The sequence below is a fragment of the Mugil cephalus genome, chromosome 19 (assembly GCF_022458985.1).
Source record: "Mugil cephalus isolate CIBA_MC_2020 chromosome 19, CIBA_Mcephalus_1.1, whole genome shotgun sequence".
NCBI classification, from domain to species: Eukaryota; Metazoa; Chordata; class Actinopteri; order Mugiliformes; family Mugilidae; genus Mugil; species Mugil cephalus.
Window position 1 is genome coordinate 11039555 of NC_061788.1, and position 26072 is coordinate 11065626.

Consider the following 26072-nt stretch of genomic DNA (forward strand, 5'->3'; position numbering starts at 1 on the left):
TTCACTTGGCAAAAAATAGGACTTGTTTGATGACACGACGCGTCAGTCAAAAGGAGCTCGTATGTTTCCAGGTCCAAAATCTAATCTGAGCATGAAGTGTGTGTTTTTAAATATATTAACAGTTGTCAATAGTTAGGAAAAATGTCAACGCGACATATTATTAGAACAGTGATTCATCTCTAATTTGTATATTCAGCAAACAGTGGCATGTTTTTTCAACTTTGGACGTGCAAAGATATGATATGATGGTTACAGGGTGTAATTCCCTTCAATCCACCGTGGGATTATGTCTTTCCACTGATCTTCGACTCACCCTGGTGTGTTGGAAATGTGATCCCATTCCCATCCCGGACGGCGACCCGGGCGAGGGCACGGGGGAGGTGTTGGGGGAAGGGTGAAGGTTGATCAGCATCATGTCATGGCCGATGTCATTCTCCAGCTCATCGGGAAAGGGAAGATCAAACATGTCGTCTGAGGGAAGAAACAAGGTTCAAAATGACGCCACGGTCGTATTTAAACTTTGTCCGTCCAGTCTGGGTTCACTGCTAATTAGGATAATTAATATTTCTATAAAACAACATGTTTTTAACCACAAAAAAGCACACAAAACCATTGTTTAAAATCTGATTTAGCTCATTTAGCACAAAGGCGCCACCTGTTGGTCGGATTCAGTTTATCTGGCACGTCTCAGTGCATGTTAAACAGCCTCATACTACAGTGTGACTGTTGTTACCGTTATTGTCCTCTGTGGGGTAGGAGCTGGGTGCTAGCTGGGTGGTGGCTGAGGTCGGGAAGACTAGAATGTGCGTACAGGAAGCATCCTGAGGCGTGTTCAGCTGCGACGTCTGTAAGTTCAAAGCGGTGCTGCGGCCAAACACGGAGCCCATGGTCACTGCATCTGGACACACGAACAAAAACACAGCGTGTGAGGTTGACATTCGTGATCCGCCTGTCGTTTATGCTTATTTAAAACAGATAAAAAAATGAAAATTAACAGCACATATGAACTTTATCTCAGGGCTCATTTACAGCTGTGTTTGCTCGTGCACCACAATATCCAGTATAATTACTGTCATGACCATAAACTTCGTTTTATAACTTTTATATGTTTCTACCATCCTTTAACGGACAAACTGAACAAGGTACTTGCCAGGCATGACCACGAAGGAGCCCTGGGGCTCCATGGCTACCAGGCAGGCACTGAGGATGGAGGGGGAGTCCGCGGCCGAGATTCCGCACATACGACAGGCCTCCCTCAGCTGGCGTCCTATGGAGTGGAGGGAGTGCTCTCCGAGGAGCGAGCTCCAGTCTGGTTGAGAGGGAGCGAGGGCGGTGGGAGAGGAGTGACAAAGCGAAAGTGGAGGTGTGGAAGGAGAGGGACACAAATAAAAAAGACAAATGAATAAACTACACGGCTGAATTTAAGCGTCTGAGTGGATGAACGTTTAAAGAGGTTTGGATGATGACTTCCTCTGTTTGCTCATTTGCTTTTTGTTTATAGCTAGAAACAGAATAAATAAGTGGAAGCCTAAAGGCCACTGTATTGGAAATGATAAGCATCCTTTGAGTTAATGAAAGCGGGGATAGATTTCGCCGATCAGGCATAACATTATGTAATTAAGTAATTATAAAGTAAATAACAGTTATGAATTGGCAGTAAAACAAAGCAATGGAGTGTGTTTCCTCTGAGTATGCATGAAGAGCTCGCTCACCTTTTAGCTCCCCGTGGCCCAGTCTGCCTAATCGACCAATGACAATCCTCCACGGCAGGGAGGTCATCTGAATGATGCCAATACACCACTCCCACAGCTTCTGCAGCCCCATCTTCCTTGCTGATACTCTGGGACGCCGTGCTCTGAAGCAAGACAAAAAAAAAAACAATGAAAAGGTGCACCAACTCACACTAAACATATCCTTTTCTTTATTTGAACATGACCCAGAATCAAGACAACAACAAACGACCATTTCCCACCTGTTGGGGACATCAATGTTGATAATGCTTGTCTCCAGGAGCTCCCCCTGCTGGTCAGTGCAGGACACCAGGATCCAGCGCTGGTCGTGAGAGAGGCAGTATCCAACAAAGAGCACGTTGAATTTGGGAGGGATCTCAGCCCATATCTCTCCTGACTCTGGTTGTTTGGGACGGGTCGGACCGAGGATGAATGGCGGAGAGTACAGCTGTAGAGGTCTGGGATGCTAAATGAGGACATTCGGATTTAAATAGTTAGATAGCAGTAAAATACACACATAAAAATATTATTATATAAAATATGATTAAAGTTGTTTACCTCTGGACTCGTGAGCACTGAACTGACAGTAGACACTGGGCCAAAGCCGGTCAGGGACTTGATATTTGTTTGCTGGGGTAACAGACGTCTGCACTGAGAGTAGCATGAGAAGGCCAGGGAGCGCAGGTGTTGCAGATACAAATGGCTCTCTCCACTAGCTGGCTGAAGAAGATACTGGCATGGCACCACCTAAAAAAAAAAAAAACAGACCAACGATGGAAAGAAATTATGATGATCATCACAAGGGAGTCCTGTTAAACCCGTCCATAATAAATCAAAGTATATTCCTACCTGTAGCACCAGTGCGGGCCTCATCGTCTCAGGCAAGGTCTGCAGCATCTCTGTGTAGCAGCGAAGAAGCCCTAGTAGCCAAATGCTACCTGACTCCACCTCGTCGGCCTCTTCTTCTTCTCCTCCTTCGTTTCTCGCTCCGCTCAAGTTCAGAAATGCATCCACTATGTAAACGACAATAGCTGGTGGGTTGGCGTGGCTCTCCATTGAGTCACCCACAGTGGGGATGCCGATTCTGGACTGCTCAGCTGAGCTGAAAAGGAGCAAAGGAAAAAAAAAGTTGTTTTGCATTTGTACCGGCTTAACGTTTGAGATGTGGTCACTTCCCAGAGGGTCTCGGGCTTACAGTTCAGGGGTTTCTGCTGGTGTGTTGGCTGGTGGCGTGGAACTAGAAGGCCCTTTAGAATCGCCGGCTCCCCCTTGGGTTGTCTCCCCTGTCTGGCCTGAGTTTGCTCCGGTCGGGGTCGAAGCATTTGCTGAACTGACAGCACCTTGGGCCTGTTCTCCGTCAGGGGCCCAAGCTGAAGGCTGCCCAGACGAGGCAGGCTGAGCTGAGGATGTGTTGTTTACAGGAGGCTGGGGTTTAGGAGGCAACAGAAGACTGCTATCCAAAGGCAGCGCTGAAAGCTGGGGACCTGAAATAAGGAGAAGGGAGTTAATCTATATACAGTACACTGATAAAGGAGAAAACAGATAATAGTGTGTGGCAGAAGGATTCGATTAGAGTGGTTAGATTTGCCCACCTAGTTGCTGCTTGCAGGCGTAAGCATAGAGTTTAAGTTTGTTGAGGTTGTCAGTGTGCTGCTGTCCAGTCCACGGTCCGGTCAACCACTGGTCCACGTCCAGCTCCTCAAGCTTCTCTTGCTCAACTTCTTCACCCACACGGATCAAACCATCCCTGGACACCTTAGCTAGAGGACGGTGCTTCCCAAGACGACACGTCTAGAAGTAGAGGTTTTTTATATTAAATATTCTCAATCTATGCACAGTTCAGTCTTATTTGTCTCAAATATGAACTGAAATTAGACAGTGTCTCCCGTTCAGACATTCAGAATTTCCTACCTCATAAACTGCACTGAGCTCCTGGAAGAAGGACCGGGCTGCAGCTAGCAGAGAGGGGCTATTAGGACACACAACAACATAAGCAACATCCCGCTGCCCACCATATGGTTCGAGCAGCAACTTCTCCCAGAAAGGCAAAGCCAAAGGGGACAACGCCAAAAAGTCCCGCTCCCGGTCATAGCCCAGCAACACCGTAGGGATGGGCAGGGGCTCCGGTGACTCCTCCGAACCTGGGAAAGATACAGGTTGTGATACTCTTAGTCATATATATTATTACAAGACAGGATAGTTGTCCTCATGAAAACAAACAAAAACACTCACCATAAGAGCCTCTTCCAGCCATCTTGTGAAACTGCTGCCAGGTGAGTGGACCCTGAACGTGTTGGATGTTTTCCCAGGTCCGTCCAGTTCTCTTTTTCTGGATGGCATCCTGCAGGAAAGGCTGCAAAGACAGCAGCATACGAACCATGTCCTGTGACGACAACATGCTCATATCCACCACTTTAGAGAGAGAGAGAGGGAGACACACACACACACACACACACACACACACACACACACACACACACAAAATGCTACGTGAACATTTGAACACATGTTAACAAGATCCTATACACCAAATAAACAAATAAACACACATAAAACATATAATAGTTCAGACAATAGTTTATCACATGTCAGCCCTAATGAGGCGTAAGGTGTAAACTCCTCAAATTCCCTCTTAAGCAGCCAAAACACACTCCTTACCATTAGTGTGGGCCCAGGAGTGAAGAGCAGTACTTCTGACAACAGCTGGATCTACTTTCCCTCCCGTGGGGTTATCTACATACTGCAGCCCCTGCTCCAATGCATTATAACACTCCACACAGGCGTCGCTCCCGTCGGCCCACTGCTTCTCAGACATCCAGCTTTGGAGGAGTGCACCCTTGCGGCCGTGGCACGAGCAGCTGATGGGGAGATGAAGCGACGCCAGGGAAGAGATGGGCTGGGAGCACTGTTCCTGCAAAAGGACCATCACCGGCGGAGAGGCAGGGGCGGCATCCTGCGGGCGCTTGGCCCTGGAGTCTCGCATAGTGGGGTCCCGCCGGCAAAGAGCCAGCCTCCTCTCGGCCGCCCGCCCCACCTCCGAATTCCGGCCATAAATATCCAGCTCGTCCTCCACGAAGAGGCCCGTGCCGTGGGCGAGCCGCCTGTTCACGATGGCACTGAAGCCGCACATACAGCGGTACTGATCTTCGCAGGTGGAATCCGGGATGTACACTCCCACGTCCGCTCCTTTGACATTCATATTGCAGGCACAGATGCAGCAGCTGTCGAAGTTGCGGTCCTTGAAGACGCTGAGGACGGAGTCGGACAGCAGAAGGATGGCGTACAGGCTGTGGGCCTCCGGCAGAGAGGGTCCCGGTCGAGCTAGGGGCTCCACGGAGCTAAGAGGCAAACTGGTGGATGGGGTGGAGACGGGAGAGCTGAGCTCGGTACCATCCTGCTTCACCGAACCCTGCCCGGAGCTGGCGGCATTTATGCCCCGCGGCGTCCGAGGGGTTCGCGGAGTCGGGACAGAGAAGCGCGGTGTGGCAGGAGAGGGGAGAATGCCGATGGTTGTGTTTGCAGAGGCAGTGGTGGCAGTCATCTGGTTGTACTCCTGGTCTGTGAGGGTGTTGACGCTGGGAACGTTTCTGGAAAACACACAGACGGTCAGAGAGAAACGCAAGATTAGACTAACAATATAGATCATGGAACTCCTTACACCCAAACAGAGGTTGTCTTGTCTCTCACAACCTCGCCTAGCGGACTACTTACGTGTATCCATCCTTGGTGAACGCCACATTCTGCGGATGCATAACAGCGGGGAAGTGCTCCATTTTGGGCAGGAGGGCCCAGGACGGACGGTAGTAGCACTGTTCGGGAATCTTGAGAGGCGGCAGACTCTGGCTGGGCAGGCAGGATAGAGGAGCAAACATGGAGGAGGCGATCTGCGGCTGGATAGAAAGGGAAATGCACGTCAGGCAACACACAGAGGCACGTTTCTTGCGGGTCCTGCTGTGTGCACATCCTCAGACTGTACCGGCTGAATAAGTCAATGTCACGGTCTTAAAGGATAACACTGGATATCCTATTAAAACACCAAAAGCCCCAAAGCATTAATACTCTTAGTGCCTAAAAAAAATTCCCTACAAACAAGTTCAGTCATGGATATGCAGCATATTTATAAAAAGGATAATTAATGTCCTTAAGGAGTGAAGCGCCGTAGTCTTTCATCTAACATTTAATGAGCATTTACAGCAGCAGGATGGTTTAGCGAGATCAACTCAAAATAAACTACAGTGCCTATGTTTATTGTCATTAAAGAGCATGGCAGCCAGTGTTGACACTGTGGCTCACAGATGGTTTTTTAACCGTTTTTGGACAACAGTGGAACTCGATCACATAAACAGCTAAGCAATGCCAGGCCTCGGCTATAGAGTCAATACTTTGTTCGCAGTTATTCTGTTTGTATTATTCACTGATAAAACGGAGGATTATTAAAGATGCATTCTACACGCAGAACGCCATATCTAACAACGCATGTTATTTAGAGGAACTTGTTTGTGTTAACAACCAGATGCACCTAATAGTGGCTAAGTGCATTCTTCTATAATTAGCATTTCCCAGCTCACAAAGCCTGCAGTCAGTACAGATGTCTGACTCACAGCACAGATAGCTCATTAGCAAGCTAAAGCTATTACTGATACAATTCCAACATGATATGTGAGCCTAAACAGATGCTCACCACAGCTAAATGCCGGACAGCCAACAAGTCCTTGTATCGACTTTCCCTTGATGACAGAATTTTCGGTGGGTTTAAGTAATTTATAGAGCTCTCAGTTCACACTTTAACGCATGCTTCACCTTGATATCATCCTGTCTGGGACTAGCCAGGCCCTCCTCCATCTCCATCCTGTATTCAGTGAGCTGGGTGGAGGCTAATGACGGCAGGTGGTCGGACGCTCCGCTGGGTGCAGGGGGCTCTTGACTCGGGGTGTCACGGTAAGTGGTGTTGGGGGAGAAGGCCGGGTGTTGCTCTAGGGAAGGCGGGGTGGGAAACATGCGCTGGAGGTCTGCTACTGCTGAAAGGAGACAGAGGCGGCGAGAGAAGGACAGAGATGTTTATTGGAATTAAGAATTTTTTAGCAGCGGCACATTAAGTGCGAATTCAGTGGCGGTGCACGGAATTGTATTAGCACTCACTAGATGGATATGGTACTGCAACTCGCCCCTCTTTCCCAAAGGGCCGGTCTTCCGTCGACACCGGGAGCTTGGCTGAGTGCTGGTTCGGGTAAACGTTCTACGGATTATAACACGAAAGATCAGAGGGTCACTTCTACTTCAAGACATTTTCGCTAAAACTGGAAAATAATCATTTTTCTGTGCTGAAGGGTCGACATTAAAAGAACGTAACGCGTAAACCAGGACGTCTCACCCCTAAATCTTCCTCATCTTCATCAAATATATTGTCCAGATCTGAGATGTTGACCACGAGATCTTTTTCTCTGGTCAGAGAAGGATTTGCCTTAGCGGCTGCGTCGTCCTGACCTGCTTCATCTGGAACAACACACACACCGACAAAGTTAGAGAAGCAGCCCCCAAAATACGCTGTGGAAGTGAAATGCACACAAACTGCTGAAGAATAAATTCATGATGATGATGAAGATGATGATGTATTCCCCCACCTGATTTTGGAGCCGAGTTAAAAATGGACATGGCGTCTTTTCCATCAGGCAGTGCACCGTTGCTGGTGATTTCTTCACCCTGGAAGATGAATTAGAAGAAAAGTCTCAGTTCAGTCCAATTACAATGCGACATGTGAATATGGTGCATATTGCTGTACCGCAAAACATATGATTTATATCTGTTTGTCCAGATGCATGTGTCTTGATATTTGTATTTATGCTTCAACACACGATATCTGAGGTTGAGAGCTGAACACATTGAGCTAAAATCTGTGGAAAACTCCAAGGGATCAGTCTAGTGGTTCATAGTTATTAAAAAGCCTTGATTCGAGCCGCTGTACATTCATACCGGGTCGAGTGTTTAAACTGCGTTGTCTCACCTTGGCCTTCTTGCTGGGTTCTCGCCCTTGACTCTTTAATCTCTTGGAAGTGGAGAACGTGTACTCGATGTCGCCTTCCTTAAAGTCGTAGGGATCATCCCCGCTCTCCCGCAGCGCCTCCACACCTGGCGGCTGGAGCAGGCCCAAGGTGTGGATGTGATTCCTCACCCTCTCCTCTGAGATTTTAAATCTCTTGTGAGTCTGCGTGTATAGTCTGCAGGAGACGAACAGACGAAAGTAGTTCACATTCGTTTTGTTTTCGCGTTTCCAAAACATGTCACAGGTACCGTAGTAGCTACAGCACATTTTACAGCTGCTAGGATTTTATGATTTGTACTCTTAGCTACTGAACTCTTTGCCCTTCACATATCAAATGCACTTAACATTTTGCAAAACACGACCGTCTCTCCTACCTCTTAAGTGGAGCTCCCTCGGCGGTCGTCTCTGTCTTCATCTCCTCTTGTTTATCGGCGGGGAGCTCAGGGGGTCTGCAGTCAGTCTTATCAGTCCTGGGAGTCCTGAAGCCCCTCCACCAGCCAGCCCCGTTCTCCCTCTGCCTCAGCATAGCTGTATACACCACTGTCTCGCTGGTAATCACCCCCATCCCCGAAGCCCCGTCTGGACACAGGGGTATATCCACAGGTCCATCCAGCACATCTGGGTCCTGCACCCGGGGGTGTGGGCTGAGAGTAGGTGGAAGTGGAGACATGGGTGAATGGAGTAGGGATTCTGGACCCTTCCTGCCATTGGAAAGGGGCTTGGAATACTTGCAGCTTGGCAGATCCGCTAAGGGCTCGATGGGCGGCTCCAGCACCACAAGGCCACCAAGCTGGGGCCCTCCTGGTGAGTCCTGTTCCAGAGGGGTCTCCTGTGTGACGGACAGGCGATGATGGAAGGGAATCACAGCTGGCCTCTTGGACTGTTTGTCCGCCTTTTCCGCCTTGTCGCTCGTCTTGTGTTTGGGCAGAGACGGAGGGTGTAACGACGGGCCAGAGGCCTGAGTGGGGTTGGCACTGGACTGGGCGTTGGCAGTGGATGCGGTGGTCGGATTCAGCTTCTGCTGTTTTAACCTGCGACAGAAAGAGAAAATAACATTGTGGGTGACATCCACTCTGAAACATCATAAAACATTTTGTCATTTAACACGGTGGAGAACATTCAGACTGAATTAATTACAAGAATCTTATAAAATCGGCGTTTGATGCAGTACGTTGAGTTAAATGTAAAAGAAAATCAGATCTTCCAGCAACATGAACGCGGGCTTCAGATACTGTACACATAAATGTAAGGCTTATATTGAACAGATGGGGTGCAGTTTCCGTTGTACCTGGAGCAGCTGCAGGGTGCTCGCGCTCCCAGATCATTGAAGTCCCACGTGGTAACTCCATTTGGCACTTCCTTCCTCGGCGTCATGTCAGTTGGCTGATTCGGTCTGCGGGGAACAAACACATCCATGAGAGCCCCGGCTCAGCTGCCTCGCTGCACTTCAATAATAATCACAGCGAGCGAGAGGAAATGAAATCGGGGTTTTACTTACACATGCTGTGGCTGGCTGAGATAGCACTCTCTCCAGGCCTGGTGGACCACCTGACAGGTCAGCTTCTTCCCAGAATGCTTAGGGCTGATGGTGGGGATCCCCATGTTGCTGTCTGATGCGGGGACACTGGAGACCAAGGTCACGAAGCCACTGTCCGCTGAAAAGGTGAAAGGGCGAAACACATGACAGGACTGAGGACAGGCTTTATTCGATTAGGACATTTTACCTCATCTTCCGTCTCCTGAAAGGGTCATGTCTATTTATTAAAGGGCCAGTATAGGAAATTTAACAAAACAAAAGACTGAAAGATGATAGAAATTCATGTGCCTAATTTATGATACTATTTACTGTGTTCATAAATTAGATGAACATTATTAAAGATATAATCCTTCAATTTGTGTGTAGCACTGCGTGTAATGTCCTGCGCTGTAGAATGGGCCTGTTATGTGTATTTTTTATTTTTTTGTTACCAGAGCAGGGCTGTTCTGGTGACGTTGGCGGCGTCAGCGGCACGCTGCAGTGGTTCGGCTCTTTGTTGAGGCCCTGAGCTGCAGGAACAGGCGGAGGCTGCTCTGCTGGTAGGTCCCCTTGGGCGATCAGTACAAAAGCAGCCGGGTAAGTCATCCTAACTCCACCTAAGAAGGCAAAAACAAAAAAAAGGAAACGTACTGTTACAAAAGAACACCGCGGAGGGCTGTGGCTCAAATTCGACTGCAAGGTTAATTAAAACTGCACCATTCGTAGGAATCAATTTGTTATTGTTATTTTTTTTTTTTTATTAGTCACCACCCAGGTCATTTTTACTAAGCCTAAAATGTCTTCACTCCACGTGCCTCTCTGAGAAAGTGTTATGTGTCCCGGAGTTTTCTTATAATTAGCCGCTGATACGGAAGGAAGCTACATGCGATGGCACTGGCTCCTTATTCAATAATGGAAATGCACTTTCTCGCTCACCGCTCATATAAAACTTAATCAAATCCCTTTACACTCACTCTTTCAATATCATTTCAGGCTTTCCTCTTTAGATGTAAAAGCCACTGGTATCCAGAGGAGTTTTGATTGTAATCAGGTCAGACCCGCGCTGTGGGATCAGACTGATTAGACAAAGCTGTTAGAGTTACTCCCTGGGGTTTTTAACCTCAACTTCCCTGTCATTTCTCTCCGCCTGTCCTACTCTCTCCTTTGTTGCCTTACAGCCATTTCCCCTTTTTCCAATTTCACGTGCTAACACACTGTGAGGATCACTGCAGTCAAAGCACCCCATCTACTAATACCTCAGCTGAAACTGCCAGGGAGTCAACATGGATACTGAGGGCAATCAATACGACGCTGATCCCTCACTGTTTGCTCCGGTAGAGCAACATCGCTGTGGTCCAACGTGTTTATTCATCGCCGTTCTCATGCTGAAGAGCGTGCTCTGCAGTGTTCTCAACAACAAACGGTTTTGTGCTAATATAATATGCAGTGCATGGAGTTCATTTTGGACCGACTCCACGGGAAACCTCTCTGTTTTTTTCCCAAAAGCAGTCGATTTTTGCTAAGAGCAAACTGAGCTCGCGTTTCAAAATCCTTCTGAGCACATTTTCCATACCTACGATGACCTCCACCGCCACGTGACAGTTGCGATCATACGCCTGGGCCGCTTCCTCTTTTTCCTTGTCTCCACTTCCCTCTTTCTGCTGAAGTACCATTGGGTAGAAGTAGCTCCACTCCTCCATCAGCTTCCGTGTTGCCGGGTCGCTCATCTTGTAGGCCTGACCTGTTAGGGTGCCACTCAGACCGTACGGACTCAGGACCACTGAATGACACGGATGAAACACATGAAACGCATTAGTGAGCTTTGATCGATTCTTTTTATATATGCTACTCTTCCTTGAGTACAGTTTAAGGCTTCTCTACCCACCTCTGCTTGAGAACCATATAAATAATCCTGACTTTATAGATTAAAAATTGAAAAAAATCTTACAATTCACAAAAAAAAGTGAATCATTATATTATTGTATTTATTGTTCGTATTAAATCAATTACACTCACAAGTCACAAAACTTAACAACATCTGATTTACTGAAAAACACATCAGTGAGCAACGGCGTTAAAGTGACTGTTAGTTTGTTGCATGTAGTTTGCAGTAAAGCGAGAGCGACGTTTGCATCGACAGACATGCTGTCATTGTCCACTACCGCCCGTGCGCCTTTTCGACACCCACTTCATTTGAATCGTGGGACGCGTGCTGCGCCGGGGTTTTTGTTTTCGTCTTTGTTTACAAAAGCACTAGCTGGTGGAAAAAGGGGTTTGCGGTTCTACCTTGCACTGGTGTGACGGAGGTCTGCGCGAGGCGGATGTGGTGTTCTGTGATGTGGTACGCAGGCTGGTGCTGGGCGATCTCCACGCTGGTGCACACGTTGCTCTCCCCGTGGAGGAAGAAGGAGAAGGAACATGATAGGTGTTCGCTGGGGACAGAAGGCAGTAAAGATTGAGATAATGAAACCACAGACGGCGGTGTGTATCTACCGTCTGTGTGTGTGTGTGCGTGCGTGAGCTGATCACAGAGACACGTGAGCAAAACCAGCTTAAACCTTAAATTTAAGTCGACACCACTCCCTTAGTCCGTTTTAATTACATCTGAATTCGCCTAATTTAATTTGCGTTTAAACTTAATTAAACATACATTTAATTATATTAAACATCAGATTAGATAAACCCAGAGATCAGATCTATTAAAAAGCAAAACGTAAAACATGAACATGCCCGGCTTTCAGGCAGCGGGATGACAGATGATGAGAGCTTTTCTCCAGCCAGCAATTTAGAGAACGCACTCAGAATGTATCGCTGTAAAAGCCTTGCTGAGCTCTACCTTCATTGATCATTTTCATCAGTCCCCACACATGCTTCTTATTGCAGGTATAAATCCTCATTTGCTCATGACTGATTGTGGTGAATAGATGTTTACATATGCAGCGCTCTCTTTATTGCCCTGCCTGAGAATAGTTCATCGTGCATTGGTCTTTTTTTAATCACAGTGCCGTAATTGTTGGGGCCTTATTGCAATCTATATACCAGTGGGCGGGCTGGACATCATTAACTACAGAGACAGCCTCTCTGATGTATATTTTTAATCTATAAACCTCCTTAGCACCTTGGTTTATACATATCAGACTGACAATAAAGTCGGCAGGTACTGTAATCTCCTTGTGATTACCCCGCTGCCTATGCAATATCTCCTTTGCCCTGAGGGGGCTGGACCTCCATTTGAGCCGTAATGGATCATCAAATTCAATAAAAATGGCCAGTTCCACAGTCACTCATGGGCACAACTGAACACGAGTCCTGAGGGAGCCACACACACATTGCGCCTTCGACGTGATGGCCTCCAGATGGCGCTGAGCGCACTCAAAGACAGACATTCCTCTTCCCTGCTTCATAAACATCCCTGATCCCTCTCGGAGAAAAACATATCGTCATAACAGCAGGTGGTTTGAACACAGGTCTGCACAATCACGGGAGGATGAGCAGGGCTGAGGCGCATGCATATGCATGCACGAGCCTGCGACAAACAGGCACAGGGGCGCGTGTTCACACCCACAGGCGCTGTCCCCCCTGTCTTTTTTATCACACACATACACAGCTAGTCCATCGTCTCTGCAATTCACATGTCTGCGATGACTGAGTCAAAACGCTTTCAATGTCACTGCCCTCCAACCTTGTCCTCAGTGCATCATGCCGCCATATGAAGAGCTATAAATAGATGCACAAGGAAGCTCAGGGGAAACAGATGCAAGTCGAGAGTGCCATCCCAGCTAACTGTCCAACCACGGTGGATGTCAGCATCTGTGTAGCAGCATTTAATTTCAATTATTTCCTAAATATATGTTTGATCCTCAGTAAAGTCATCAGCCTATACAGATAGAGGCAGCTTCGTGGTGTTTAAGTAAGTCAGGAAGTTTTTAATATTGATTTTAGGATTGATTTCTGTATATCATCAATAAATAAGGCCGTCTGATGAGGCATTCATTCGCGTTTCTTTCCCTCTCGTGCGGATCATTCTGTTTATACTGTTATATTTATACGAGACGTGTGCATATTGATCTGGACTGAAGTGCGCACGATACACGAGTCCCTCAATGCCTCTCGTAAACAGCCCCGGCCAAATAGCGAGGAATCGCCGGTGGAAATCATCTCACCACACTTTGCATCTTTGTCTCAGCTCCCGTCTGAAACTCAGGCAGCCACCGTGCAGCACGTAACAGCTGGATACTTTTGGTGTTCCAGCTGAACGTATTGTGCGCGCTTGATAGAGAGATGTTAATATTGGCACTGTCAATCAAGCTAACCACGAACACTGCTTGAAATGAAAGTCCAAAAATAGCTTCTGGTGGAAATCATTTAAGTCATCTAATATTTTAGCGCAGCTGATTATTAAACAATCAGTCAAACCTAATACGCAACACCTACTGTAGCAGCAATAAGGTGCAGTCACGCGCATTCCAGGGGAAAAGCCGAACTACAAAAAAAAAAAAAAAAAAAGAGCATCAAACTGTAGGCTGATGCAGCCCGGAGATTGATGCTCCCTGTCCTTTTACAAAGGGCATTTTCCTGCACAGTAAGCGGGTGTGAGTGTGTGGACACACTGGGCTCCTCGCATCCTCTGGGGCGTTTGTGCAGTCGGCAGGCAAGTGTGTGAGAAAGGTGCCCAGAGATGTGAGGCAGCTGTGTGTGCTGGGCTGTATGAGTAAAGGTATTAATAAATGAAGAGGAGTGATGGCTGAGACTTGCCTAAGGGCTGACAGTACAGGAGAGGGATAGAGAGAAGAGGAGACGGAGAGAGAGAGAGGGAAGAAGTGCGAGGAGCTAGAGAGGAGGAGAAGATGGAGACAGAGTGAATTAAGGGGCATGCACGGATAAGGTTGAGACCGAAAGGGAAAATAGAGGCACGGAGAGGAAATTAGGAAGACAAGGAGAGAACGGCACTGTAAGAAAATGAGGAACGAGGGAAAAAAAAAAACGAGTGAGAGGAAAGGAGGAGGAAGTGAATAATTCAGGGCCACGCACTGCAATCGCTGCACACATATCGATGAGATCAGAGTTTTAATGGGTGGCTACTGAGCATAATTTTATGGTGAAATCAATCAGGTAATGTGGAGCCAGAGAACACGCAGACACACTGACACAGAGTGTCTGCGCGCGGGTGCTACTGTACGTACAGTATCTACGCCGGTACGGCAGAATCAGCAACACAGACGCAGTTAAATTTAGTGTACAACGTGCATGCAAATACGGTGCACGCGAGCTTGTTTGTGCAGCGGGTGACACAGATGCATGTATGCGCAAAAAACCCGCGGTTATAAAAACATGCAACCGAACACGTGCACAGTGCACGCACGTGCAAATGTCATTTACAATTAGGGGGAAAAGGAGCCGCGTTGGGTTCGTGCGTCTCTTCAAAACGCTACCAGCCAGCCAGCCAGCCAGCCAGTCAGCCAGCCAGCGGGGGAGGCTGGTTAATGTCCGACATGCATCACGGACTTGACACACATGCATCTGTGTGTACACACATGCTCATAACAACCGTTATCTCGGTTGTCGGGGCGACTCTCACGTCTAGCTCAGTGAGAAAAAAAAAAAGAGAAGAGGCAAGATTAGACGCAGGGAGATAGAAGGGCAATAAACAGTTAAACAAACCGCTTCAGTTTCCACCCTTAGAGGCATGCATAGCAAATTATGTGATAACTGTGTTTAGATACCATTAACTACAGTCATAAGCGCAAGGCAGACATGGTCGTTTCTTCTTACAATTCTCTCAAATCTGGAGGATTTATCTGCTTTATCTGCACCTTAAACGTCCCCTTTGCTGCCACAGCAGCACCGTTGAGAGTTATCTCCTGCCTAAAACCCTCCTACACAATCACAGCTCTCAGAAACACAAGAGTGCATGCGCTTGCTCCGGTGCATGCGGACACACTGAAGAGGATGTTTACACTCATGTAAGCCCTTCGCGAACAGCATGTATACACGCGCTCCGAAAAAGGGTCCTTCCACCGCGCCGCCAGGATAACTGTTTCCAGCAAGGCATTTTTAACGCTTAATATGCCTAATATGCACAGACCCGGTGTGTAAGGTGTGCGCCCCAAATGCTGCTGAGCGTACACGTAACACTCACCACTATTAAAAGTAGCGTAAGAAGGATGCAGGGAGTTTGATGTATTATTCAGTGGCCCCTGGTGAGGGGCTTTAGCCAGCATTGCAGCCGTGGCGTTTGTGTTCAAACACCGCTCCAGCTGTTTGTATGGATTCAAAATGAAAAGGTGCCATGCTTTAAGGGCACAACCTGTGATGCCCCTTTTGTATGAGGGGCAGAAATAATGGCGGCGTGCCGGAATTGATATGAGATTTAGTGTATTGCCGACTGGGAAAAGTCTCCCACATCAGTACGTAAGCTACCACACGCTTTTTTACTTCATATCTGTGGCTCCTAATTAAAAAAAGAGGAAACGGATCTGGTGGTAGGTTGTTGCTGTCATGTATCACCATCTCATCTATTGATCCGTTTTCTTTTTTTTTTCTCTCACGAGCTCTCAGTGGGTTCTCACCTGATAATTTGAGAAATCTGGGGGAAAGTGCATCACATGTTTTTTTTTTTTCTTTTTCTCCAGGGAGGCCCGACACACATGTAAAACGCGTTCGGGAGGCAAATGCGCAAAGAGCGCACTGATCCAAATATTTAACAAGCATTCCTGTGACTGAAAGCAGGGAAACCTTTTGAGCTTTTGTCTTTAACGTTGCGTTAATCACGCTGATTAAAAATCCGGGGGGAAAAAGGCGAAGTCGTCGCGTGAGTCAATTCACCACCGTAGACTCTTAGCTAAATACGGCGGGTGCACACATGCGCGGCTGATGGAGAGATCAGTCAAACCGGTGACTGCTGGAGCGCTGTTACAGCTTTTTATTATTTGTCCCACGGACGTCCGTTGAACACTCCGCTGCTCAAGGGAGTATTTTTCTTGTCAGGCACCTTTTTAACCCTTAGAAAAAAAAAAGAATGTGCCAGCCGTTAATTGTGCCGTTTTTTGGGCTCTCACTCGTTTCATTCACTGCTAACTTTACTCTGTCACTTCTTCTGCTAAGTCTGTATTTGTGCAACCCTCAAAAGTCTTAAATGACCTTTTTAAATTTTTGTTTTTAAATCACAATTTGCATCATTCTGCACATGAAAAACACAAATGTATAAAAACAAAGACACAAGACTTTATGTCTCTTTGGTTGCGTCTGGGACTTGTAGTTTTAAAGCTCCTGAAAGCATTGGAGGAAAGAAAGAAAAAATCTAATATCAGCAAAATTAGGGTAATTTGGAAATTATTTTACTTGCTCACTACATCTGTGTATTTATGAGTGAATATGACTGAATTTAAGATTTTTTCTCTCTCTCTCTCTTTTTTTTTAACATTTATCAATAGCATGGACCATGAATCTAAACAGATCTACAATCTGAGATTCGTTTTTTGTTTTGTTTGGTTCTGGAGACTCTGCGACCTTGTAATGTGGCCTAACACCAAATGTCTGTTGCCTAGGCAATGGCTAATATCTCAATGTCATTTGTCCCTGAGGAGAGGAGAGGAGAGGAGAGGAGAGGAGAGGAGAGGAGAGGAGAGGAGAGGAGAGGAGAGGAGAGGAGAGGAGAGGAGGACTTATAGTTTTTCTATGCTGTCAGGTCAGGTAAGGATTTCTGAGATTTAGTAACAAGCTGTTTAACCTGGCGAAGCAGCTCGCTTCTATTTTGCCAGAGAGGACAGCTCTGTTACACTTGAAAACATTAATATTATTATTTATGCATGAGTATATGGCCATTAGTGAAATGAAAGCACCTATATTCACAAACAAACTGTTCTTGGCATGGGCAGAATTGACTGAACTAATGAGAGAGACAGACCCTAATACATCCATTGAGCCGTCTACAGCAATGATTAATTTAGGACCCCCCACCTCCTCTGATCACCACACACACACACACACACACACACACACCCAGAGCCTCCACCCTGCCTCTTCCTCTTCTCTCATGCCTCTGCTCTCTATATAACTCTCTCTTGCACGCTCCCCTCAGCGTCTGATGCAATGCGTTACCAACCCAGAGTGCTTTCCTCCCATTCAGACACAAAGAGAGCAGGAGTGTTGGGTGGAGAAGAAGGGCAGGGGGGGTGGGGGTGAGCAGAGGGAAGGAGGAGGAGGAGGAGGAGGCGGATGGTTTGGGAATCTTCTCCTGGATGTACCAATTCCCTGCTGCGCCCCAGGGACACATACCAGATAAACACCAGATAAGCCTGACAAAGGCAGCAGTGCCAAGGTGCAGGAGTTGGCACGAGCAAGGCAGCGTGGCACAGATACTCGCACCGAAGCGCCCCCTGTTGGGCATAAAAAGGCACAGTGTGGAAGAGGAGAAGAAGAGACAAAGGAGGTGGTTACAGCTGAGGCAGGAGGTCATTGTATGCCTAACTGAGCAATGTTCCCTCGTGGCATGAAAACACTGATGGCCAGGGAGGCTGCAGGGGTCCTTGAGATTCACACTGTCAACTGTGGGGCAACAATGCAACTGTGAGAATAAGGGATTGGTGTGTGTGTGTGTATAAGAGGAGGGCGAGGGGGGGTTAGGACTGCTGGAAGCCAGCACTGGAGAGAGAAGAACTGCTATGCCTCACTTACACAGCGCGGTGCGTGCGAAAGCAGCGGAGTTCAAGCACAATATGTACAGACATCTATATAAGATTTGTTTTTTTTCTGTTTGTTGTTTTTTTTTTCCTTTGTATGTGTGTGTGTGTGTGTGTTCAGAACCATTTCTCTCCATCTCTCTCTCTGTGTTTCCTTTCAAGATGTTCAATAATTCACAGAAAGAACAAGTCGGGATTGGCTCAGCAGGGGGCGTACCGGCTGACAACACGTTCACACAGAGCAGTCGGAATGAGGAGGAATTACTCTTCAACATAAACATCTCTCTCACACACACACACACGAAACACTTCACACACTCATTAACACTCACGTTTATACTTATAATATGATTTTTAATCAGTGTGCACCATCTCGGCTTCATTTCCATCTGGTGCCTTGTAATGTTATTTATATCTTTTTACAAATTTTCTGCAGACTTCTCGGTGTCAAACGGAATAAACAGGTACCAAAGATGACTTATATGAAATAAATAAATAAATAAAAACACCCGAGGTAATTAAACCTGGGTCACCTTGCGCGACTAGTTCAATGTGAGACGTCTGGTGCACGCGTGCAGAATATAAAGCGCAGAGACACAAACGGCGTGACAGCCATTAACCTTATATGTGTACATCTGCATAAGCCAACGCACGGCCCATTAGAGGTTACTGTGAGCGCGTGCAGTTGGGGAAATAAATAAAAATAAAAGTTTTGTAGGCGTAAAGTGCCAGACGCGGTGCTGCAGCTCCTGTGCTCATTATGATTTGTTGTCTCTAAGTCTATTAAACTCTATTATTGAAGGCATGAGCTCATATGACATTTCCTCATTTGGTATTTTTACGACTCCAGTGAGCAACGCTTGTGGTTCACATCCTTTCCACCCTCGTCATATCACTCAGCTGTGCTTATCGGAGCAGTCATTGTTGTATTTGTAATCCTTTTCGGGCCTTTATCTTATCACCTTGCATACCTATAATTGCAGTGTGTTTTGCCGCGTGGCGCTTTCAGGCGCAAAGATGTCACGATCGCGTCAGGCTCCTTCTCAGTATTTCCCAGATACAGGCAGCGCAGGCGACACACACACGCACTCGCGCGCTCTCGCCGTCTCTCTCAAGATGTCATGCCGCGCACCTCACTGAGGGACTTCCACCTGCTCTCAACAGCTAAAACCTAAAGTTTGCTACAGCACATCACAGCAGACTGCACTTGTGTCAGCAACTTTCCAGAGCAAGAGTTTCCTGTGCGTCTCTTAATTTTTTCACCGCATCTGGCTGACGGTGAAACCCGAAGATCTACAATTAAAGAAAAAAAAAAAAAAAGAGCCGTCGAACGGAAGGAATAAATGAATCAGTTTTGCTTTCGCTTGCTTCCAAGCAATAAAAAAGAATGTTATTTTTGTCCCCTCCCTGTAAAAGTAGCGTTTGACAGCTCAGAGGTTTCCCAGGGGCCAGTTACTTAAATACTTAGCATTTGAGCACCACTATGTTAGAGATGTAAGGAATGTTGCCTCCTCACCAGCAGGAAAGGCTGAACAGGGCAGACTGAGCCGTGAGAGGGAATTATAATGGCTGAAGCAACAAGTTGAACTGTCATCACACCCACCCTTCTTTTTACTCTGTTTCGGTCTCTCTGTCTCCCACACTGCCTACACAGTTGCACAGCGTGACACTGACACGCACACGCACACACACACACACACACACACACACACACACACACACACATACACACAAAACAACAACCACCCTCCCCTCACCCAGAGAGAAAGAGTGCGCTGTGAGAACTCAGCAATGCTCTCACCTCTCACCACCGTTCACTGCTCTGCTATTTAATAGCTTCACACCATGGGCCAGCTGCTGGGACATCAAGGGCTGACTTGACTCCACAAACACTGAATCACATGAAAGCCATTCACCCGGCATAGCTGTGTCACACTCGTTGGCATGTTCACGCACACACAGACGGAAGAAACACGCAAAAGTAGTCCTGTGCTACAGTGATTGGGTGAGGCGTGCGTGTGTGTGTGTAGTGAACGTCCTACTCACCTGTTGCCCAGAGATTTTCCTTCCAGCTCATACGGCTTGAAGAACCATTTCCCGATTCTCACGAAGCCCTTATCCATCAGACACCTGAATGCAGCATTGAATGGAAAGAAAAGCCGTTCGTCAGACAATGGACAAAACCCTCCCTTTCATCATTTACAGAGGCGATGAGCGATTAAACGCGTCGAGCAATTAATAATCTTGTTGAGGCTTGAGGGTTTTGATTCATTTCAGCATCAGTTTTTGAGAACGTAGCTTGTCCCATTTCTCAATGGGTATGTTAACATGTTTCTTTCAACCAAATTTAATTTTGATTAGAGATTCTGAAATATCCGTTTACATAAAATAATCCAGTATAGATTACTTCACGGTTTGTAAACAATGAGGCATTTTTTGAGGGGCAAGCCTTAACTGGATGCTAAACATGTCAAACACTATAGCTTGTAAGCGGTGGTTAGCATATTTCAATGGACTGTTTTGGCACAAATGGACGAGGAAAACGCACATTTTAGACCATGAGTGTTATTTTAAAAAGTTGACTGATAGGACTACAATAACCAACCCCTACTCTCTCACTCACTGGATAAAAGGACCAAAGGAGGACATGGAGGGGACGAAGTCTAGTCTGTCTTTACCAAGTGAAGCCTCTCCAACAAAGATATTACAAGAAGTAAGTGGAACCACTCTGGAGGGTAAAGTAATAAATGCAACTTCTGCTTGAACACCCCTGAAACACGTAATGTTGTGTTGGCTCGTGGTTAGCATTAACATTAGTGTGTAACAAGAATGCCATAATGTTATCCAGGCTGAAACTGATGATGCATTACATATTAATCTTGTCTGATATGAAGTGTGCGCGTTGTTGATCGTCTCACTCCAGTGTTTTCTTTTAACCACCAAAAGCCAAACCAAAGTTGTCTACGACTGGCAGTGGCTGGTATGTGATGAAACTTCAAGTTAGTGTTTTTTTGATGCCTGTTTTGCCTCCAGTTAACATTGTGATGTCACAGTGACGTAGGCCATGAAGCGGTCTATAAGCATTTGGGAGCCCCAATACAAAAATATAACTTTGTGGCGCGTCAAAGTGTTCTGCCCGTGGCTGGAAAGATAACAGAAAAAGAAGCATTTTCCCCCTAATTTATCAATAACATTGAATTTATTCAATGGAAGGAGACTGAATCCTGTTTTCAGTGGTACTGTCCACATTAATTTGAGCGTGTTAAGAACCTGTTTTGTTTCCTAACCGCCCTGTTTCTGGCAGAAAAAAATATTTACTTTGCAGAGAAACACAATAGAATACATATATATATATATATCAAGTGCTTAAACAAAAGTGTTTTTGATACGTTCCTACTATTCTGATTATTAGTGGAATACTAGCGTCCATGTAAATACTGGAAATCACAACGTATTGAAAAGTTAAATTGCTTTTCTTTATTCTCTGTAATTGGGGGAAAATTGAGACACAAATCACATCGACGTTTACTTTGGCTAAAACTGTTTTCCTAATAATGCAGCCGCAGGGACTGTCCCTCAGCTGAATGTGAGCCCACGTCCCAGAACGGAGTGGATGACAGGCGCACGTGCAGGAAAACGGAATGTAATCTTCCACTAATCTTGCTTTCCCCCCAAAGTGGTTCGCACTTTTGCACACAGCTTTTTAAAACCCCCTCACTTTCATCTGATCAAAGTGTGATCACATCAAGGTTCTCCGTGCTCCCTCTTTGGCTATCCCGCCATCTGTGCACTTCTCCACCTCATTTTAGACTCCTTTCACAGACAAACCACGGCCCTCTCAGAGATTTGACTCGTCTCTGTGTACAGGTGCCAGTGAATTCTCCACTGAATCCTCTGACCGGGGTCAAGGAATTACCAAATGATTTTATGGAGTCCTCTTCCCTCAGCCGAGCTCAGCTATACCATCTTTGGTGCATTCTTATCTGCGTGTCTTCTTATCTGACGGCGGCTTCTTATTGTACATAAGCTCTCGTTTAATTTTATAATAACATTAACAAAGGCGGTTTATGGGATTGGTCACATCGTGGCCTATAGCTAATCCATCTAATAAGGTCATTATCGCCCCGGTACTAAATGGGCGTATCATATCAGTGCATCAAGCAGCGAGACTGTGCAAGAATATAACAACAGGAAACAGTGCATCATATCTATTGAGCAACAACTGGAAGAAAAGTTAATGTTAGATGTTGATACTGCTAGTGTTAATACTGAATCTTTATTAATAGCCTATTTGTGATGCTGAGTACAATAAACCTATGCAGTAGTAATATAATATCTCCAGTATGCATGCAGTAAACCAGCATTCATTGATTTTTAGTCACATATACTGTAAACTTTGCATTACCAACACATATTTTCCGTGTTAACTGCTTGTTCAGATATCCAGCCGACAACCTTTTGCATCCATCTGGTGTTTCCCTTTTGCCTGTTTGTTTTGATTTCCACCGACTCCTGAGGGAAATATTCACCTGTTTAGCAGCTAAATGCTCAACGGTTCATCAGCTAGTCATCACCTCCGTCTTTAGCGTATGGTGCTTTTGAGCCTTTTTAATGAAATGATTCAGATGAAAGAAAAACTGATCAAGCTCACTGCCACAAAACCAAAACGAGGAGGTAAAACGCTGAAATCCTCTCGAGCGTGTTGTGGAATTACACATTAGCAGTAATAGTCGCTACTATGTGCTCATCGTTTCGTATATCATTTCACGTTGATATTGATTCCTGATTGACAACTTTAAAGCATAGGTCTTTAAGAGGGGGTCCGCGGAGGTGCTGCAGGGGGGTCGGAAAGTCTTTGGTTGATTAGACATTTTTTATATATTTTCTAAATTTTCCCCCCACAAATTAAAATTTCTTCTAATACACGTTAATATGAATCCAACATATTTTAGTAAAGGGATAAATGGAGGCAGAAGACGTTATCTTTCAGTCAGTGACACATGCCTCAACAGCTAGCTGAGACCTGTCAATCTAAGCCTCCTGTGCACAGTAGGCCCCGCCCCTATTGGTGCAGAACCAATCACGAGGCCACATATTACACGCTAACTCTCATTAGTTTGGGGGTCCTTAGCCTGAAATACGCTGAAGACCCCTGCTTTAAACAAAAGTATTAATTTTTTTATTTGCTTCCATTGAGGTGTTTCCAACAGCCTCATCTTTTCATTAAGCCTTTACATTTCCTCTATTAAGTTAGCTGGTTGCTAGCCTCCATGGCTTCTGGATGGTAACGGTTGCCTAGCAGCAGTGCTATCCTAGGCTAGGATTTCTACGTGCATTTCCATGTCAGATCCACAAAACTTAAGTCTTCCATTTGAAGGCATATTTTGAAGGCCAGTGTCAAGCAGTAAATCCTAAATTTACACATTTAGCCTTTAGCGCACACTTTTCAAAACCAATTAAAGAATAAAGCAACTAACTGTCCAACTACTGTATTGCGTTTGTTTCTGATCACTCCAAAGTTCAAACTCTTCTCTTTCAATACTTTCACAAGATGATCCGAGCCGATTACAGCTCCAGAGATAATTAATGCCCACTCATAGAAAAACAATACAATAAACTCATCTATTTGATAGCTCGCTGCAGTGCGCTGTACATCTATATAAGTCTATTGATCTATAAATTTTGGCAGCAGATGTCTCACTTCTTCAACGCAACAGAAAACATCTGTACCACCAGAACGAACGACTTCCTTAAGACACAGAGGCCCAGACTAATTAATGAAGAGTACAACACAGCTCTCCTGACTATTACATGCCTTAGTAAGTTTATGACAACAGAAACCCTTGGCTCCAGAGCTTCAACTGGCTAATTCAGCAACGTGCTGAAAAAAACCCCACACAGTTTGCATTGCTCATTAACTTTGTAACCCTGCTTAATACTTTCTGTGTTTCATATGACTGACGAAGTGAAACACAAATGAGAGGTTTTTGTAAATAATTTCCATATAAATAACACCAACAACAGAGCTCAGTTTCATGTGTGCGACATCACAGGGAAAGTGCAAGTGATCCCTCTTGTGTCGAAATAGTGAGCCATAAAAGGAGTCAGCTTCAAGGTAATAGGAAGGTTAATTCAGCCTGCCCCCTATGATGATCACTGATGCTTAACTTAATAGAGAGCAAATATGTGCTGCTTCATTTAACAGATGGCTCTGACTCAGAAAGGAGAGCTTTGGGTACTTGAGCAAGTGATTCAGCGCTCAGATTATAATTTCATTAAGGTGAGGCTTGTGAGAGAAAACCAATGCCGTCTCTCTGTTGAACGCCAAAAGTGTCCCGAGTTTGGTGACTTTCAGGATAAAATTCAAAATTCAAGACGGTGGTTCATTTAAGTGGGAGGCGGAAATGAATGGAAGATAATGGAATGAGTCAACATCCATATTTAGCCTTTATTAGCACCATGGCAGGATATAAGGATTTAGTAAATGGTTTATGGGAAAGTGGTGATATTTTATTATTAAACTGCAGTAAGCAAATATAACTTCTCCCATGAAGAAATGTTCTATAACAGTGGTTCGCAGCCTTTTATTCAATTAGTAATTTAACCACTCAGTTTCAATTTATACAAAAACAACTGTAGATGATATTTTAACTCTAAATTGTAAAATTTACATCCTAACATTTAATATTAGTTATCGTTATTATTTTTTCTATTTTTAAGTCTGTTGTTTGCAGTTAGGACACGTTCTCCTCGCCTCAGAGATCATAGCGTTCACATTACAGGTTAACTCGGAGGAGAAAAAATAAGTATGGTATATTGTCACCATTTGCTGAGAATTAAAATATGTGCAGCAGCTATTTTTTTTATTTTTTTTTATTTTGGAAGCAGTAATTTCTGAGTTTGACAACTCAGAGCTCATGTTTTCCCAAGTTGTCTTGAATCCAGCACCAACTGCAGCCAGATCTCAACCAAATTTTCCAAGACCCACCCCCACCCTACTTCTGATAGGCTGGTGACGTTAGTTTGGAGCGGTTAAGCTGCGTTACTCTCATTCCATTGGTAGGCGAACTCAATAGAGGGTATGCATTGACGTCAACAAAAATGGTGAGCAAAAATGTGAACCACAACACCGGGTTTGCCTGGACTCCAGTTCGTAAAGCAGCGTTCCATTTACTCCTCTTTTCTTTGACAGATATCTGTTAAAATATATCTCTGACTGCTTTTCAAATCTGTTGGTTCAGTAAAATCTTCCCCAATTTTCAACTAATTTTACAATTTAGATGCTATTAAACAGAGTGAACTTGTGAAACAGAGTGGCCGTAACCACGGAGATGTCCATTTGCTGTGACGTCATGTGCATACCCTCTATAGATTTTTTTTTTAATCACAATCAAACGCCACATGCTGGAGATCTGGGGATGATGCCAGAATACTGGTTAAAAACTAGTGAAACAGGTGAAAACTGTGGCAACTGGCGCACCCCCTGTGATCTCTGGCCCCTTGGGGGGACGCAGGCCCCAGGTTGGGAACCACCGTTCTATATTATTACGACTGATTATCTGCCTTAACAGCCTTCTCTTATGGATTACTATAACATTCAAAATCCATTGTTACATGACACATGTTTTCCAACTCTCCCGTTTAGATCACGGCTGCGGCGACAGCGCCCATGATGTAGTGCCGCATGTGTAATGTTGTGACATGTAATGGTGATGGTTTTACCTCTCCAGCAGGTTGTGTATGGCCTTGAACAGGAGGGTCCTGCACTCGTAGGACAGCCCACACTCCCACAGCCCCTCCTCAGCCACTGAAAGAAAAGGACATTTGCTTGTTTTATCTCCATTAGAACATATCACAGTTCCATTATCTGGGTAAGTGATGACATTTTCTGTGACGGTACAACATCTGCACGCACCTTAATGATAACAAACAACGCGTGGGATTTGACGCTGACTGCACATGTTTTACTGATAACGCTGTCAAAGCGGGCTGCGCGCGCTGATGAGCGAATTTACATGTCATATTAGAAAATCGGGACGACGCGTGCGTGAGCGCGTGCGCACGGAGGTTGGTCGGCCGTGCAGCTGTCACATCGGCTGCGGCGA

General features: G+C 45.6%; 1 protein-coding gene across 3 annotated transcripts in view; it reads right to left on the reverse strand.

Moving 5' to 3' along the window:
* LOC124996498 (mediator of RNA polymerase II transcription subunit 13-like) overlaps nucleotides 1–26072 on the reverse strand; it is a 72944-nt gene that overhangs the window by 2830 nt on the left and 44042 nt on the right. For 2 of the 3 annotated variants that reach the window (XM_047569581.1, XM_047569579.1), the window contains exons 4-29: nucleotides 25690–25774; nucleotides 20014–20097; nucleotides 11573–11718; nucleotides 10860–11066; nucleotides 9739–9903; nucleotides 9269–9425; nucleotides 9059–9163; nucleotides 8145–8801; nucleotides 7732–7945; nucleotides 7352–7430; nucleotides 7102–7223; nucleotides 6870–6966; nucleotides 6531–6748; nucleotides 5442–5620; nucleotides 4389–5317; nucleotides 3963–4142; nucleotides 3642–3871; nucleotides 3323–3521; nucleotides 2926–3214; nucleotides 2580–2832; nucleotides 2289–2477; nucleotides 1973–2196; nucleotides 1713–1855; nucleotides 1151–1309; nucleotides 734–898; nucleotides 314–471 (exon numbers count right to left, since the gene is read on the reverse strand). In XM_047569581.1, coding sequence (XP_047425537.1) covers nucleotides 314–471; nucleotides 734–898; nucleotides 1151–1309; nucleotides 1713–1855; nucleotides 1973–2196; nucleotides 2289–2477; nucleotides 2580–2832; nucleotides 2926–3214; nucleotides 3323–3521; nucleotides 3642–3871; nucleotides 3963–4142; nucleotides 4389–5317; nucleotides 5442–5620; nucleotides 6531–6748; nucleotides 6870–6966; nucleotides 7102–7223; nucleotides 7352–7430; nucleotides 7732–7945; nucleotides 8145–8801; nucleotides 9059–9163; nucleotides 9269–9425; nucleotides 9739–9903; nucleotides 10860–11066; nucleotides 11573–11718; nucleotides 20014–20097; nucleotides 25690–25774 — 5633 coding nt within the window. The remainder of the gene's footprint in view (nucleotides 1–313; nucleotides 472–733; nucleotides 899–1150; nucleotides 1310–1712; nucleotides 1856–1972; nucleotides 2197–2288; nucleotides 2478–2579; nucleotides 2833–2925; nucleotides 3215–3322; nucleotides 3522–3641; nucleotides 3872–3962; nucleotides 4143–4388; nucleotides 5318–5441; nucleotides 5621–6530; nucleotides 6749–6869; nucleotides 6967–7101; nucleotides 7224–7351; nucleotides 7431–7731; nucleotides 7946–8144; nucleotides 8802–9058; nucleotides 9164–9268; nucleotides 9426–9738; nucleotides 9904–10859; nucleotides 11067–11572; nucleotides 11719–20013; nucleotides 20098–25689; nucleotides 25775–26072) is intronic. The other variant, XM_047569582.1, reaches the window with a different exon arrangement.